This window comes from Epinephelus moara, chromosome 14, assembly GCF_006386435.1.
Source record: "Epinephelus moara isolate mb chromosome 14, YSFRI_EMoa_1.0, whole genome shotgun sequence".
Lineage (NCBI taxonomy): Eukaryota > Metazoa > Chordata > Actinopteri > Perciformes > Serranidae > Epinephelus > Epinephelus moara.
In genome coordinates, this window is record NC_065519.1 from 13,071,424 (window position 1) to 13,088,291 (window position 16,868).

At 40.8% G+C, this 16,868-nt stretch overlaps 1 protein-coding gene across 1 annotated transcript; it reads right to left on the reverse strand.

Annotated features, from left to right (window-relative positions):
• Positions 1–486: 486 nt before the first annotated feature.
• Positions 487–16,198, reverse strand: chico. The gene is made up of 7 exons (XM_050061410.1): positions 15,781–16,198; positions 10,818–10,915; positions 7,831–7,894; positions 7,300–7,344; positions 7,142–7,204; positions 6,900–6,974; positions 487–5,350 (listed from the first exon to the last, which is right to left on the reverse strand). The coding sequence occupies exons 1-7, from the start codon at positions 15,805–15,807 to the stop codon at positions 5,111–5,113; spliced, it is 612 nt and encodes a 203-aa protein (XP_049917367.1). The 5' UTR covers positions 15,808–16,198; the 3' UTR covers positions 487–5,110.
• Positions 16,199–16,868: the final 670 nt, after the last annotated feature.

Sequence of the window (16,868 nt, forward strand, 5' to 3'; positions counted from 1 at the left end):
AAAATGTTAACAAGTTTTCATCACCTTTATAGAAATCAAAAGTTTTGATGTATCAAGATGCCTTGATAATGATTTTACAATCGCATCGTAGCACTCCTGAATCTGAATGCAATCGTGACGTGCCTTGAGATTCCCATCTTTAAAGCAAAAATGCCGTCCTGAAATCTGTCAAGATGGTTTGCTCCTGACTCATCCGGTGAGATGTTACTAATCTAAAGGGAATTTTTTATTACCCTGTGACTCTCCATGTTCATTCAGGGATTCATCCCTCAAAACGCTAACTTGTATCTGAGTCAACCCAAGCTGACACCATAAATTGTTCTGTCAAGCCGCAGAGGTGTTGACTATCAAACTAATCGTTTTTTATCAGGCTCCTGAAAGCTACATCTCATGACTCTAAGCTTCAGTGAGTCAGTGATTTGTTGCCCTACAATGTTGCCTTTTTGTCCTTCAGATTCCTTCAGTCACCAACCAAAGACAAGTAGCCACTCTCAATCACGTCTTTTATTTGTAAGGCACCAGAGAAGCTTCCTTACTGCTAAAAGGTTGATTCATTCTCATTAGAGTACACAGTTGCTTGTTTACATCTTTGTATTTTTTTTTTTTTTTTTTGCCCCAGGTATCTTAAAATGAGACTGTGTTCATAAACACATTAAACTGTTCTTTTTTTTTGTTTGCACAAAAAAAGATAAAACATTTACAAACCTAGAAAACAATGTTAAGTGTTACTGCCTACTGAAAGAATGGGAGAGAGAGAAAACAGGAAAAAACGACATGGTATACAACATTGTGCCTCTCTTTAACTGTAGGCTTGTAATGCACACATACAACACCAAAGTCTTCCATGATACACACACGTTAAAAAGCAGCTTTGAAACATACAAAAATGCTTTAAAAAATATGTATATTGATATATTCATATGTATACAAATTGGCCCTTCACAGCAAAAACAAACACACATACCATTCATATGTCTGAGTTTTGCCAAAGGAGGTTTTTCTAACAGAGACTGACGTCAGCATAAAGAGTGCCGATGACTCACTGATCTGTTCTCGCACTCCATACATTAAGGTCAAATCTCCAGGGAGGGAAAATCATCAGCTCCCAAACACTAGCACAGACAGGAAGAAGAAAAACAAAACAAAAAAAAGAGCACTGAGCCACAACATAAGTGCCTTTCAAATTAAAATACAGAGGAAAAGGTAAGCTCCGATCTCGGACGTGCTCAGACGCTAAAAGGTGGGTTGTCAAAGCTCTGGACAGCACTCACATTACAGGGGAGATACAGCTAACACCTGCTGCAGTGGACAGACGCTCGTCCCTCAGTCAGGAAATGAAGACGAGAAGAGAACAGCAGTGACAGTAAGGTGAGCACAGCAGACCAACCTGGACCTCCTCAGACACAGGGAGGACGTCAGTCTTGTGAACGTTGCTTCATAGTAATGATCAATGAGAGAGCGCTGCTGCCCTCTGCTGCTTCAAATATCAACCATACACCTCAGCTGAGTCCAAATTCCACACTACATTCTAACTGCAAAAACATACTGCCATGTCTTTAGTATTTAACAAATCAGTATACTTGACACGCTCCATTAGAGATCAATTAAACTGCAACTTTAGGAAGCCACTGCAAATTAAACTGAACTTCTCAGAAATTTATTTTAGGAAAACGTTGAAGTTCCTGGACGAATTCCACCATCTACCTTTTTTTTTTTCCCCCAGCTCCTTTTTTAGTCTGCACACTCGACTGTTTTGAGCGTACCACAAAGCTACAAACTTTGGCCAAACGCTGTCGTTAGGTGACGTGCATGATGTGCTAAAAATCAAAGTTAAGCTACGCTCAACTTTTGAGACATGTATAGATTCAGACACATTTTTTATGTAGCGTACACGACACGCTCCTACAAATTGCCCCCGCTACTTCTACAAGGGTTAGGTTTAGAGTCTAAAGACAAACCCACCAACGAGACGGCTATATGAATGCTAACTTAGGATTTTCTTCAAGGCTTCCAACTCCGGACCAAGGAGCGAAGGAGGGTAATCGTGGACTGATGTGTAGGTACAGTGGGCGAGTCATGTAGCTAGTGGCTGGGTCACATAGCTGCTCCAGCCACAGCTATACCTATACAACTTTATCAGCGCTTCAATGATGCTGTGAAGTGTCAACCAATCCTATGTTTGTGTTTCTAAACGTGGTACTGTGTTATTTTGCTAAGTTAGCTGGCGCTGTGCTAGTTTTCTGTGTATTGCGGTGCACAAAAGTTTGCAATGGGGCGTGGCCGAATACAAACTATAGACAACTTTCAGTCCAGGTGGCGTGTTGCAAGTAAGAGACATGCACAAGCCCGTGATGACATAACTAAGTCAACAAGGGGCCTGAGCAACACTTTGACGGCGTCTGAAGGTGGCCACGCTGTTGCTTTGTCCCTTGTAGTGTGAACACAGCATAAGGTCAGGGTTTTGTTCTCTTGCCCGGTAGGTAAGTGGGTCAGGAATCTACTTGCCCAAAGTCAATTTTTACTTGCCCCTATAAAAGTGATTAATTAGAGATTATCAAATTATAATAAAGACTAAAGGTAACTCATGAAAAATGACTCCGTTATATCCACCTTGCTCTTACACAAACTGCACAATATACAATTGGAGTTTCGGCCACATCCTCTAACACCATCCAACTGAACTCCTGTTTCCAGGATATCTGAAACGCTCGCTTGCCCTTCAACTCTCAAACATTGTCTTTTCCCTTTGCCAAATTGCGAATGTTCTTTTTTTTAACACTTCCCTGACAGGGCAAGAGAGCTGCTACATTTACCAGCCAGACGTGGCATTTTACTTGCATCGGGCAATCAGGCAATCATTACTGTTGACCCCTGAAGGTTACCCTAAAAATATTTAGTCTGTATGGCGTGTCATTCGACCATGTAAGAGGGCAAAATTTCGAGCAGCCAGACTTTAAAAGTGGGGTGACTAGCCGACATCATAGAGAGGAACGACGGCGTTTGCTTGAGCTATGGTGATAATCACTTAAATATGGGGATTGCAGCGCTACACGTTTCAGACAGCCATCATCGTCATGTTGACCTTGTTTGTCCACATGAAAAAGTGAAAGAAGGACTACTTTGTCACCTACACACACACCAAGCCAATTTGCATTAAATGGGTTTGAAGGATGGATTGACGACTTTAAAACATTAAAAAAAACTGGTCAGTCGCAGCTGATCCATTTACACCATCTGACAAGTGTGGAGGGAGATTTTTGAAGCACTTCCGATGAAGCACCCGGATGCCTCCAGTGGATTTTAAATCCATACTACATACAAGTGTTTGACTATGTTCACACTAGCCTTTTTACGGACCTCTATATCACCATCTACAGAACACAAAATAGGAGTCGAGTGTCATTACAGGCTATATTCACTCTGAAAGTGGAGCAAAATCCCTCAATTAGGTTTGAGCAGTATCAAGCTAAGTAGATAGCATATACTATATAGAATAAGCATGTAGTATGGAATTGGGAAAATGGTTGACTTTTTTGCAACGGGACACAATAATTTGGTGACCAGGACAAATTCTGACCGTGAGACTCTCATTTTAATATGCTGTTTTCTGAGGGAACGCTTGCTTACAGAGCTTTAGCAACTCACCCCAGACACATTCTTCATTAAAACAATGCGAAAACAAAAAAAAAAAAGAGGGGGGAAGATCTTCCCCTGACAATCACACACAAGTTAAACAAGACAGGAAAAGACAGGTGCTTGATACAGTCTCAGTATATAAACTGAAGTGCTCTTCTAACTTACAGAAATACAGTACTAGTTTGTCTTTTACGACCGTCTGGTTCTGAAGTTTAGATCCTGTTCAAGTTTGTCTTGGTCAGTTAAAGAGTGGACCAGTACGAGGGAGGGGGCAGGAGCAGAGGGCGGGGTGGTGGTGGTGCGAGGAAAATACAAAAGGTGCTTTAAGAAAAAAAAAAAAGTTAACTTAAACAAATGTTTTCTTCTTTCCGATCACATTCACTCGAACACATGCAGACACATTTTGAATGTCTAATTAGCCTGTCATGAAAACGTGTCAAAATAAAGTCAATTTTTTTTTTCAGAGCTTAAATTCTTGTCGTTTAAAGACGAGTCATGGTCCGTGCCATGTAGTGCGCGTAGCAGCAGCAGCAGCAGCAGCTAGGCCTATGAAAGACAAATTAACCCGCCAAGATGGGCATACTACCATTTGTACAAACAATAGTTTTTAATGGAATAAAATCCCATTTATTCGGGACTGAGGTACACAGCTAGGGTAATGCATCCAGTGGTTGGTCTTATGAATATGCAAACAAAAAAAGCAGGTGGTTTATGTTCGAAGGGTCTGAATGCACCTGACAAGTGAACTGTCCCTTTAAAAACATCCTATTTAACATCAGACTAAGATTTAATTTGGCTCCAAGTACATAAATAAACTCTCCAAACAGCTCTACATTTTTATTTTGGAAAACAAAACGATGGAGCTGTTGTACGTTATGAGTGAAAGGACAGGAGTTAAAGGGGACTGAGATGTTGTTAAACTGCTCACTGTGACTGGCAGACGGGCCAGTAAGACACAATCTGAGGGACCGAAGAGGACGTGGACAAAAAACACTGGAAACAGATCCGATAACAAAAAAGAATTAAGAAGTATAAACCAGTGAGAGGCAGATCTGTGTAAGGGACACTGCTGTTAGCTTTCATCCTCAGCGCTCACTCCAAAGGGGAAAACATTTATCTCGGTTAAGCCTAACAACAGTGGCTTACACTAAAAAAGCATCTATTTAAAGTCTAGAAGCCTGAACTGAGTCTATTACCACTAAATAATAAGAACATTTAACTCTCACTCTCAGCCATTCAGCAGTTTCGTTCTCTGCACATCCACAAATCTGTCCTCTCTGCGTGTCCTCATCCCTGCAGTTACTCTTCTACATCAACACTCAGCAGACAGGCAGCCAGACTTACATCAACCTCCATTTACAGTTACAGTTTTACCTTTCCTTTTTTTTTTTTTTTTTTTTTTTTTCAAATATTTTTTATTAGACACTTCCCCCCCCTACAACGCCCCCCTCCAAACCTCCTCACTGTGTCTGCACTAGTCTGACTTGTCCCCGTCCTCTCCTCTGGGCGCTCTCTCTGCAGCTTCCCGGGCCTTGTCCTCCTTCACCGCCTGGGCCTGGCCGTGGGAGTAATTGGCCAGGATGGAGGAGAGGGACAGCAGGCCGGAGCTGGAGGAGACGGCGGGCAGGGTGGGAGGGGTGAGGCCCAGGGGCAGCGGGGTCACAGGCAGGGCCAGGCCCTGGAGCTGGGACAGGTGTTGCACCTGGAGCTGTTGCTGAAAACACACGAATGGTGGACAGAAGTCAGAACTTCTCATTTGCATGTTTAAATTTGTGGCTAATCATACGGCACAATGTTCTCACATTTAGTGCATGTTTATGTTAACATTAATTGTAATTTCATTGCTTTGTACGTCTTGAAGTAATGACTACTTGCAGGGTTAGTTGGTGAACTACTGCAACTGGCGAGCTACACAATAACATCTTGACAGCTGTGCTTTTAGATATGTTCCCCCCTCTATTAAATATAAAAGGAGGCCCCCACATGCTTGAGCTTTACACTGCTGACTTGTATAATCAGAACAGACATGTCCTGTGATTTTCAGCCTTCTATGATTATACTTACCCTTTACAGCAGGTAAATCCTGACAGCTGAGAATATTACTGTCAGGTATTGTCCCCCCTCTATTAAATATGAAAGGAGGCTGAAAATCACAGGACATGTTTGTTCTGATGATACAAGTCAGCAGTCCTGAAATGTTCTCTTCTATGATACACATTCTACATCTCAGAGGTGACGTCTTTCCACATACGGGCTTCCTTCGCCTTTCAAACAGGGCAGAGCTCCGTGGGAAACAGTAGGAGAGACACAGCCCAAGGTGGAACCGGGATCTGACACAACACTGGAGGGAGAAGCAGCTGGACGCCGGACGAAAAAACAAGCGCGTCCCACCGAATGCGTGCCGCTACAGCGTCACTTTGGGTTGTGATGTCTACATTGAAAGTAATAGGTTTGTGCGCACAAAAGACACTACATCTGAACGCCCCCTATGCACGCACACACACACACACACACACACACACACACACACACACACACGCCTTAACCAAGGCGGCGGACAAAATCACCCAGGCAGCCCGCCTTTGTCTTAGATAGGCTGGGAAAACCCTGCTAGCCACCACAAACATGCTGGAGCTACCGAATCAAAACTACTTAGCTTGCTAGTTCAGTCAATACAATTTATTCATGGCGCTTATTTATAAAGTTTCTCATTTTATCACGACCCATTTCACATTATAACTAGGTATTTTCCAGGTCATGACATTTTCCTCACTATTACTATATATTAAACTACCGGATTACAGCAAATACTAAACGATTCTGTTTGAACAAGAAACTTGTGTTACGATATATCATCAAATTCACTTCGTTTCACTATATCAGTATCCTATTACACAAAAATTAACTCATCAAAACAAGATATGTTTCTAATTATAACCTGATAAATTTACATGTTGTTATAACACCCTTCACACATTGTTAAAGTTGGGTTAAGCAGTTTTATCTCGGCGTCACTGAGCGGAGATATAACTAGACTCCTGCACCTCCTCTTGGCTCTGTATTTTCAAATTCTGTTTTCCCCTCTCTCCAGAAAACTGCCTGCACCAGAAATGACTCAGTATATGAAGAGTCACTGCAGCCTGCTGCCTTGAAAAATGGACAAGGTTTATGTTGTAATGGTTCGATTTAGTTTCAGTTCATGCTCTGCAAGAGACATGATTCGTCTATCATCTACATCGGCTTAAGTCTTTTATAAAGCTCACCCGTATAATGGAGTTCATCTCAGGGGGCGTGACTTGCTTGGCTCTCTCTATGGCGCCCATGACTTGTTGTTGATGCTGAAACAGATAACACACGGTCAGCTTTACATGTAATGCCTAAGCATGGCTGGGAATCTTAAGCAAAGAGAGGACAAGTGATGAGATTACGTATTTATATTGCTATTTATTTATAGTCTCAGGTTGAGATTGAACATATTTATGAATGAACACGTGAGTGTCATCACCTCTTGTGACAGGTAAGGCAGCACCTGAGCACAGATGCCATTCAGTCTCTTCACTATTTCAGCCTGAGGAGAAAAAAGGCGGGAAAAAAAGGTCAGATGAGCAAACTAACAAATATGAGCTACTACACGAAGGACTCATTGTAGGAGACGATAATTACCTGTTTGTGCATTTCAATGTTCAGCCCATAGGACATTTCATAGTACTGCAAAAACAAAAAGGGAGAAAAAGACACACACACACACATAAACTGAAGATGTAAACTTGTGGCACATTTTTTACACCTACACAAAAAACTAAGAAAACTTCTGTGTGCAGTACACAACACCAGAAAAAAAGCATACACATTTAAGTTTAGATAAGAATACACTTTGTAATTTGTGAACATAAATACTGTGTGTAGATTATGTACTGAGAAATCTATCTGTAATTGATCACTGGCTATTAGAGAAGCTTTAAAGGGACATGTCTGATCATGTGGTGTGTGAACTCAAGGAAGCCACTATGTAAAACGCAATCTGAGATTATGTGCAACTAAATTAACAAACGGAGAGAATCTAGACATTCCTGGTGTGCACTGGAATTTCTGTGTTCACACTGCAACGCTAAGTGACTTTGGTTGGTATATTAGAGGAGATCAGAAGAAGACAATCAGCCACATCGAACTGACGAGACTGAACGCGACACTTACCATGATATAGTGACGCTGCATCTCTGACTTTTCAGAAGCCAGTTTGTCACACTCCAACTTCAAACTAGGAAGAAAGAATATTAATATTTAATAGAAGTCGGTTTGTCGGCAAACGTGCATGTTGTCGGTGAAAGAATAGTTAGACATTTTGGGAATTATATAATCTTTATACTAAGATGATCACTTGCTGACCCTGAGTGATATCATCTCACCATCTACCTCTTAGCACAGACGGCAAAGGAGTGTATTCCCCACAGTGTCTAACTATTAGTTTAATGCATGCAGTGTTATTCATCATCAGACTGTTTTGGTGTGAGTTGCCGAGTGCTGGAAATATCGGCTATACAGATGTCTGCCTTCTCTCCAATATAATGTAACTAAATGGTACTTGGCCTGTGGTTCTCAAAGCATCAAAAAAATGCCAATACATTTGAAAACTTCGACAGCAATGTCTCTTTACAGAAATCATGACCCAGTTACTCAAGATAATCCACAGACCTTGTTGTGAGCAGTTTCATATAGGAACTATTTTCTTTCTATGGAACTACACCTGCCAACCGCATCACCACACAGAAGGAAGTGTGCATCTACTCATAGACAAGTGGTTACTTCACGTGACAGTGCGAGATGTAAAAGTTAATGATGTCCTCCTCTGCTGCAGAGTCCTGCACTGGGTCGGTACCCAACGGGTACCCGCAAAAACAGCTGATTTGCGGGTGGTTTTTAAAAAAACATTTTTTCCCGGGTTCGGATCTGGGTGGAAAAAATAACATGCGGGTCGGATCGCGGGTTTTAGATAAACACATCAGTCATTAGTTCGGTAAACTACTGATAACTATCTTGGTCATTATTTACTCTCTGAGGATCGCCTCCGCTATTTCGCAACGGTCATTGGTTCAGCTGTTTACACTCGTTTCACCATCTAATAACACAATTTGTGATTGGACGACAGAATCAACATGGCTGCCACCGTCTAACAAGCGCCGCTTCCAGAACAGTAAATAATTATTTAGGTATTTGAGAAACAAGTGGATAAAACATACTACTATCACTTTATAATGTTTCTGAAGTGTTTCCCTGATGGATTACTTCTCTCCTCGATAGATTCTAAAACACGTGATGGCTTGTAACTGCTGAACGTCGCTCTGGACAGAAAGTAAGTCTATTATTACACATGTAAAGTTCCTTTACATAGATTAAAAGTTTAAAAGCATTAAACGTAACAAACGAGTGCTTTTACACTTGTATGGGAGAAGAACACAGAGGGTTGATGATGGAGCTGAGAGCTGCTTCATTCAGGTTGTTGTTTACTCACTGGCACCTTAACTGTGGCGATATGCTGTTCAATATTCAGCCAATATGACCCAAAATGATTACTTTAAATCCAGGTTACGAGTCGGGCTGCGGGTCGTGTTTCAACAGGTCGGACCAGGTTGCGGTACTAATTGGCCTGATGCGCGGGTTTGCGGTTCGGGGGCGGGTTTGTACGTCGCTGGGTCGGGGCCGATCTTGAAAACTGGATCCATGCAGGACTCTGCTCTGCTGCGCTTCAACGTTACCTAACTCAGTAATGCAAGGTGAGCTAGCAGTAGATGCATGCTTCCTTCTGCATAGTGATACAATTGGTGGGTGCAATTTGGTAGAAAGAAAATAGTTCCTACATGAAACTGCTCACAACAAGGTCTGTGGATTATCTTGAGTAACCACATCATGATTTATTTGAGTTTTTCAAATGTATTTTTTGGCACTTTAAGAACCACAAGCTGAGTGCCATCTGGTTCCATTATAATGGAGAGAAGGCAGACATCTCTACAGCCGCTATCTTCAACAACTCACAAATAGCACCACAAGTAAGAGGAAAATTATGTATATTTGGTTTTGATTACACTACACTGAGCATCCTAATGCCAGCAAATGAACTTTGACTCTAATGAATTCTATCGACTAGATTAAGAAGGGCTAGGATGCAACAATATTTTAAAGCCCAGTTCAGACCAAAGATTTGCAATAAGACAAAACAGTTTTAGAACATTGAAGAGAAATGATCCAGTGGTGTGAACTGGCCACTCTGAGCTCGACTCAAGGCGGGTGATGGTGTCACCTGCAACTCAGCTAGTCAAATCACAGCGACTGGTTTTAGGACGTAAAGCATCGGCTTGTAGGGAAGTCTGCTGGTCAAGATAAAATGACCACAGACGGCGTGTTCGTTTTCTGCAGCAGGTGCTCCGTCGCCGCTGAGCCCTCTGTTGCTGTCCTCACGTGTGCCGGTGTCGGATGATGGGTTTGCTGCTGCTGCTCGGTGTATGTGCTTATGGCCCCTTACACACACACTCTCATTGACTGATTAATTGGCACTGGTTATTTATATTATTGTGGCGTATTTATTATGAATACAGTCCATCTGATGCTTTAGGTTTGTCGCCATTTCATCACTAATACAAATGCAACTATCATCACTATCCTCATTCATATTTTAAGAGGCTACAAATTATATTCAGCCACAAAATGAGCCTGAAAAGCTGCAAAGCAGAACAGCAGAACAGTTGTTGCAAAGAGATGATACACCATCTCATCTAGTTGCACTGGTGTGAACCAGCAGGTTTTTAGAACGTTGCAGAATGGCACGTTGCAAGTAGTTTCCTGTTTCAAATCATCTCTTCGCAAATCTTTGGTCTGAACTAGACTTTAAAAGCCAGTAACAACAACCAGTATTTTCCTACACATAGCGGCTTTAGACAGACAATTCCAAAGACATATCTATGTTGAGACAGCTGATATGCCAAGTGTCACACTCCCACAAAATGAGGAAAAAGCTAAATGAATTCACTATGAACTCAACATGAGATGTATTTTTTAATAGGCAGAAAGCTGCCTTGCAAAGAGCTATTCCACTAACGTCAGTTGCATTTGTCATAATAATAAACCTTGGGACGATGTTTCAGACTGAAGTAATATTAAGTGTGTGCATGGCTGTGTTAACCGCATACCTGTGGTACTGTGCTTGGAGGAACTGGAACTCATCCTTGATGCGGTCACAGGAGTCAGAAGTGGTGAACTTGAGAGGTTGACTGGACTGAGAGGATGCCTGGAGAACAGAACAACGTGATCAATTCTTATAAAGTCACATAGGGGCCTAAATTACATCCACAAAGGTCCCTGCATCCAGGTCGAGGCCCTCAGTGTGAAACCAGACTCTGGATGCTTACACACTCCCCAACCAGTCTAGCAATAAAGGAATTGAGAATGCCCTTTTCAGATACTGGTTCCACTGGTGTATATGTCTGTGTCCTGCTGCTGAAAGTGTGTGTGTTTGGGTTTGTTTAGAGGCAGCAGTTGACCTCTGAGATTAACCCTTTGAGACGATAGCTAAAATGAAGGTCAGCCTAAACGGGGCTTCATGTCTGAGTGCGGGCGTACAGTATAAATTGAGATACAGAACGAGACGCTGTGTTTAATTTGCTGACAAATTGATACGCAACATCTGTCTTTAGAAACCCACGGGGCTGTTTCAGGACCGCGCAGCGTGGTGATTGAGGAAATGTGTTTAAAGGAGGCGAGATTAAAGCATGTTGACCATATGTGAGACGTATTTAGAGGCTGCGTTAGAAGTCTGGTTATGTATTGACTACACTTAAACCATCAATCCAAAGCTTTAATCCAGGGTTTATCTAGTTCCCTAAACCTCATTACTCTCTAAATAAGTGGCACAAGGGCGAGAGGTTTCAGGCGGGATTACAGGGCTGAACAGAGAGGATGGAGTCACCCGGTTACACATGTCAAAACCCTGCATCCGAAATACACAGTGCACTAGTGTAGTGCCAAAACTATATTGTAACATTTGTGATACTAAACAATTAATCAATTGGCTTAATGGATAATTAAAATAACAAATAATTAAAATAATAAATATTCACCTTTTCCTGCTCCTCAAAATTTCAGAATATATATCTTTGTGTTTCTAAATGTTGGTCAGCCTGAGCAAGTTATTTGACATTTTCTAGACTAAAAGATTTTTTATGATATGTTAATAAATAACGAACGAATTGGTCAATAATAAAAATAACTGTCAGTCACAGCTCTGCAGAAATACATGCATGTTTGGAGAGCATGCATGTCTCTCTTTAGGAAGATCATGCTTGCCTCAGAAACAGGAACAGCTGTCACATGTTGAAACTAACCAACAAGTATATACATGTGCCTATTTTTTTTTTAACATAAACTTCATCTGCAACCTTATATGACCATGAGACACCACAGTGTGAGTATTTGCGGCGGTGCTTCAATTAATGGTCCGTGTTATTTTGTGCATGCAGTGCAGCACTTTTCTCAACTGTGGTTTGCAAGGGTCATTTCCTGCTCTGGGTGTTCATCGTTTCATGTTGGGGTTTTGGGCTTTAGTTGGTCATGAAATTCTAATGTTATATGTTACTAAAATAAGAACAGGGCTGCACACAGTTACTTTCTTTATAGATTAATCTGTTGCTTGTTTCTTTAATTAATCATTTGGTTGATAAAGTGTCAGAGAATAGTCAGAAAACAAAGTGAGACATTCCCATCACGGAGTCTTAGAGCACTGTATGACACACTGAAACTGACTGTTGTTACCCACCAACAGTCCAAAACCAAAAGACACTCAGTTTACCATCATGAAGGACAAAGAAAACCAGCATATATGCACATTTGAAAAGCTGTAACCAGTGAGTTTTAACTATTTTTGCTTGAAAAATGACACAAAGCCAATAATCGTTACTACAACTGCAATAATCCATTGATAGAAAATTAGCAACTATTTTGATAACCAAATAATAATCTTAGTCTTTGCAGAGATAGATGCTAATATTTTACATATTTCTGGCCCCACGGACTACTAAGCACCTAAACTGGGTTGCCAAAATACATTTTTAATGGCCCAAATGTAAACCTGTGTAAAAATATAAGGAAATAATCTACTTCTGGGCAATATTAAAACAATTTCAAAAAGAATTGTGACAGGGAGGGATATAATTTGAGAGGAAAACTAAATCTAAAAAAAAAAGCATTGTGTTCATACAACCTTGAAAAGTATGTGCATCTCAGTGTGTGGGGTCGATCTATAAAAAACAACTATAGGACACTTTTAACGAAGTACAGACACAGTATATCTAGGAGGCATGCAGACGAAGAAGGGCTTATGCTGATGGGCTGGTTTATTTAATTATCTGGGCTCGTTTGAGATGGGGTTTGTATATTTTATATATAAGACTGTTGTTTATTTATCTATGTCAATGGTTGTACATTAGTTTGGGATAGTTGTTGACAATTTTTTGCTCAAAATTAAGTCATTCATTGATTCGTTTATTCAAAATATAGCCTACAGAAAAAGCAATTTAATGCAGCTTAACAGCCTTCCTTATGTGTTACACTTCAATGAATGAAGAACATTAACAGAATTTTAAAAATCTTTATAAGCATATGGCATATTCAGGAAGAGACACTAATATTATTAAGCCACCAAGCCCCTAAATTTGGTGGCCACACAGTAACTTTTTGTGGCCACGGGCCATTGGGCTACAGTTAATGTCAAACCCTTTTTTGTTTGAGCAAAAATGATGAACACACTCTGGTTTCAGCTTTTTAAATGTGAGGATTTATTGCTCTTCGTTGTTTAATATAACTGAACTGGATAGTGGATACAGAAGATGTCTACTTGTGTGACAGGCCTTTTTCACTATTTTCTGACATTTTACAGACCACATGATTAATCAGAGCCTGAATCATTTCACCTCTGCACATTTTTACCAAAAAAATAACACCGATTAGCATGCAAACTGCTGTAACTTGACCCACTACTGTTGGGAGTGTTTCCAGTGGTGCTTCAGTTAAGGCCTTGGTCAGTAAGTATTTGTGTGCACCTGTGCACCTCCTTCCTGATGTATGTAACCTTGGAAAGGCTCCTTTTCTTGTTTATATTTTATTTATTTAACCTTTATTTAACCAGGAAGTCCCATTGAGATTGAAACTCTCTTTTACAAGAGAGACCCGGCCACGGTAGCAACAAATACAACATATAATACAAAAATCCACAATACAACAACAACTATTCAAACATAGTGGCCTCTCAAGAAAAACAAGCACATGTCTCTGTCACCATATTCTTTATGATGCCCTTAAATTCATCAATAGATAAGTGTTTCTAATTTTAGATATTTTTGTTGTTCTGTTGGTTGCTGACAGAAACTACTTAATGCATTTAGTTTGGCGTTAGTCATGACTTCTAGACTGTTATACTGATCATACAGCATGATTTACCTGCAGCTTTTTGGGGCCTTGTAAAGCAGTTATTTGTCTGACTTTGCTTTAATTTTCAACCTCCGCAATGCTGTTTCAGGAGGTCATTTCAATTAAATAATTTCTAATCTTTTTCCACAGGGTGTCCAAATAGTTTTGTCAACTACATTTGTTGTGCCATTATATCAATGCGACTTGGTTTGTTGACAGTAAAAACTCTATATTAAGCTAACAAACTAAGAACATCATGCTAACTTACTCAAAGACTAAACCATAAAGCTGAATTAGCTGTTTTGACTAACAGCTAGCTAACTGCAGACTTTGTTTGCAGCTGGATATAAGACTTTTGAAAATGTCTCCTTGGTCTTTAGGTAAGTGTGACAGGCCTTTTTCACTAGTTTCTACCATTTTACAGACCAAATGATCAATCACCTAATGGATAGATAATAATAATCTTTAGTTTCAGCCTGAAACATTTCACCTCTGCACATTTTTACCAAGAAATAATACTGATTAGCATACAAACTGCTGTAACTTGATCCATCAGTGTGTTTCCAGTGGTGCTTCAGCTATGAAAGGCTCCTTTTTTATTACTTAATGGGCGTTGACAGAGACTACTTGATGCATTCAGTTTGACATCAGTCAGTCATGACTTCTAGACAATGATACCCATATAGCTTGATTTACCTGCAGCTTTTTAGGGCCTTGTAAAGCAGTTATTTGTCTAACATTGCATCGCTGTTTCAGCCCAATATTTGCAGTCGTACAGGTCATTATAATTAAATAATTTCAAATCTTTTTCCACAGGGTGTCCAAATTGTTTCTCACAGCAAAAGGGTTTTATATAACTACATTTGCTGAGCCCTTATATCAATGCTACTTGGTTTGTTGACAGTAGAAACATTATATTAAGCTAACAAACTCAGAACATCATGCTAACTTACTCACAGACTAAATGTATTTTGTGTGCACCTCTTTCCTGACTTATACATCCTCTGTAAGGCTCCTTTTCTTCTCTTGTTGGCTGTTGACAGACTACAATAATGCATTTAGTTTGGCATTAGTTAGACATGACTTCTAGATTGTTATAATAATCATATTGCATGATTCATCTGCAGCTTTTTGGGGCCTTGTAAAGCACTTATTTGCCAAACTTTGCTTCAATTTTCAACCTTTGCAATGCTCTTTCAGCCCAATACAGACCATTTTAATTAAATAATTTCAAATCTTTGTCCCAATTGTTTTGTCAAAGCCAGAGATTGTATATAACTGCATTTGCTGTGCCCTTATGTTAATGCTACTTGGTTTGTTGACAGTAGAAACACTGAAGTAAGCTAACAAACATCATGCTAACTTACTCACAGTCTATGGTCTAAACCATGAAGTTAAATTAGCTGTTTTGACTAACAGCTAGCTAACGGCAGACTGTGTTTGCAGCCAAATATAAGACTTTAAGTGTCATAGCTGGTATTTATATTAATTTAAACTCCATATCTAAAGTCTGTCCTGCACTATGACGGTACAAATGTGTTGAGGAGCTGTGGAGAGGTCTGGCATTGTGAGGCTGACAGCTACCTGCAGCCAGCACAGCTAGTATCAGCTGTCGGTTGCTAGCTAGCCGTTAGCTCAGCTCGCTTCACTTGCTTAGTTTGCTGCTGGGACAAGTTGAACTAGCAAACTTACCGAGTGCCTGGATTGAGGAAACATCATGTCAGCAGTGTGTGTCGCCGTGTTCCCTTGGTCTAGTCGAATCACCGGGCTAGCTGGCTAAGCTAACAGGTCCCCAGATATTATTAAATGATTGGAGACGCTATTCGCACTTTGTACTCTGTCATCGTTTAAAATAACGTTAGCTAACGTCAAAGCAGCGGGAGCCGAAGATCGTCCTCTGGTCTTTGCGGTCGGGTAAACCGCTGCCTCCGAGGATGAGCGGGCTAACACGAATAAAAGGGTCTTCAAAGGGACATCAGGTTTTTTTGGAATAACGTTAACGTTACACCTCCCCGGGGAAACCCTGGATGTTGACACATGAGCCCCCGACTTTCCTCTGCTTTGAAGAGAAGAGCAGCATCACCCGGAAAACAAACCGAGCAGCGGAGGAGCGGGCGCCCCGTGTGACACAGAGCTGAACTGAACCTCAGCGCAGCAGCCTGCAGGGCCGGAGCACAGACCTCTGGGGCCCCCAGCCACTGTCTGACACAGGGGGGGTTAGATTACCTGATTCACTGTGCATCAGTGCTTTTAGTTAGTTGATTAATTGCTATTTAGTAAAGGAATTTGCACCACTAGAGTTCTGGATTAACTAAAGGGGTGACATACTCGCTGTATTTTGGACACATTAAAGCAAGTTCACCTTGCTGGCTTAGTACATGCACACACCAGTTTGATTACTGGCTTTGTCTCTGAGGGAGGGTCTTATGGATCACAACAAATCTGATTGATGCTTTTTGGAGCAATCATTCCAGAGAAATCATGAAAAAACTACCAAGATACACTGTGTCTGCTCTATTTCAGAGTGCCGGAGCACTGCTTAAAGGGAAATTTCAGTTTATTTCAACCTGTCTCCTATTGCCTTAAAGTGACTAGTAACATGAAAATAATAGTTAGTATGTTAGCCGTTAGCCTAGATACAGCCGGGGCGCATAGTAGCGTCAGACCTGTTAAAACGTAAGTGAACGGGTATACTTCAAGTGCAAAGTTAGTCCACTAAACAAGCTTTTTCTCCACAAAGACCGCCTCATATCGTTAGGATAAATGTCAGAGAACATATA

Excerpts from the sequence above, each read along its gene's own strand:
- chico (XM_050061410.1), bottom strand. The coding sequence starts at position 15,807 with ATGATGTTTCCTCAATCCAGGCACTCG. Across the intron at positions 7,205-7,299 it reads ACATTGAAATGCACAAACAG|GCTGAAATAGTGAAGAGACT; the intron begins GTAATTATCGTC and ends TTTTCTCCTCAG. Across the intron at positions 5,351-6,899 it reads AGATGAACTCCATTATACGG|CAACAGCTCCAGGTGCAACA; the intron begins GTGAGCTTTATA and ends GTGTGTTTTCAG.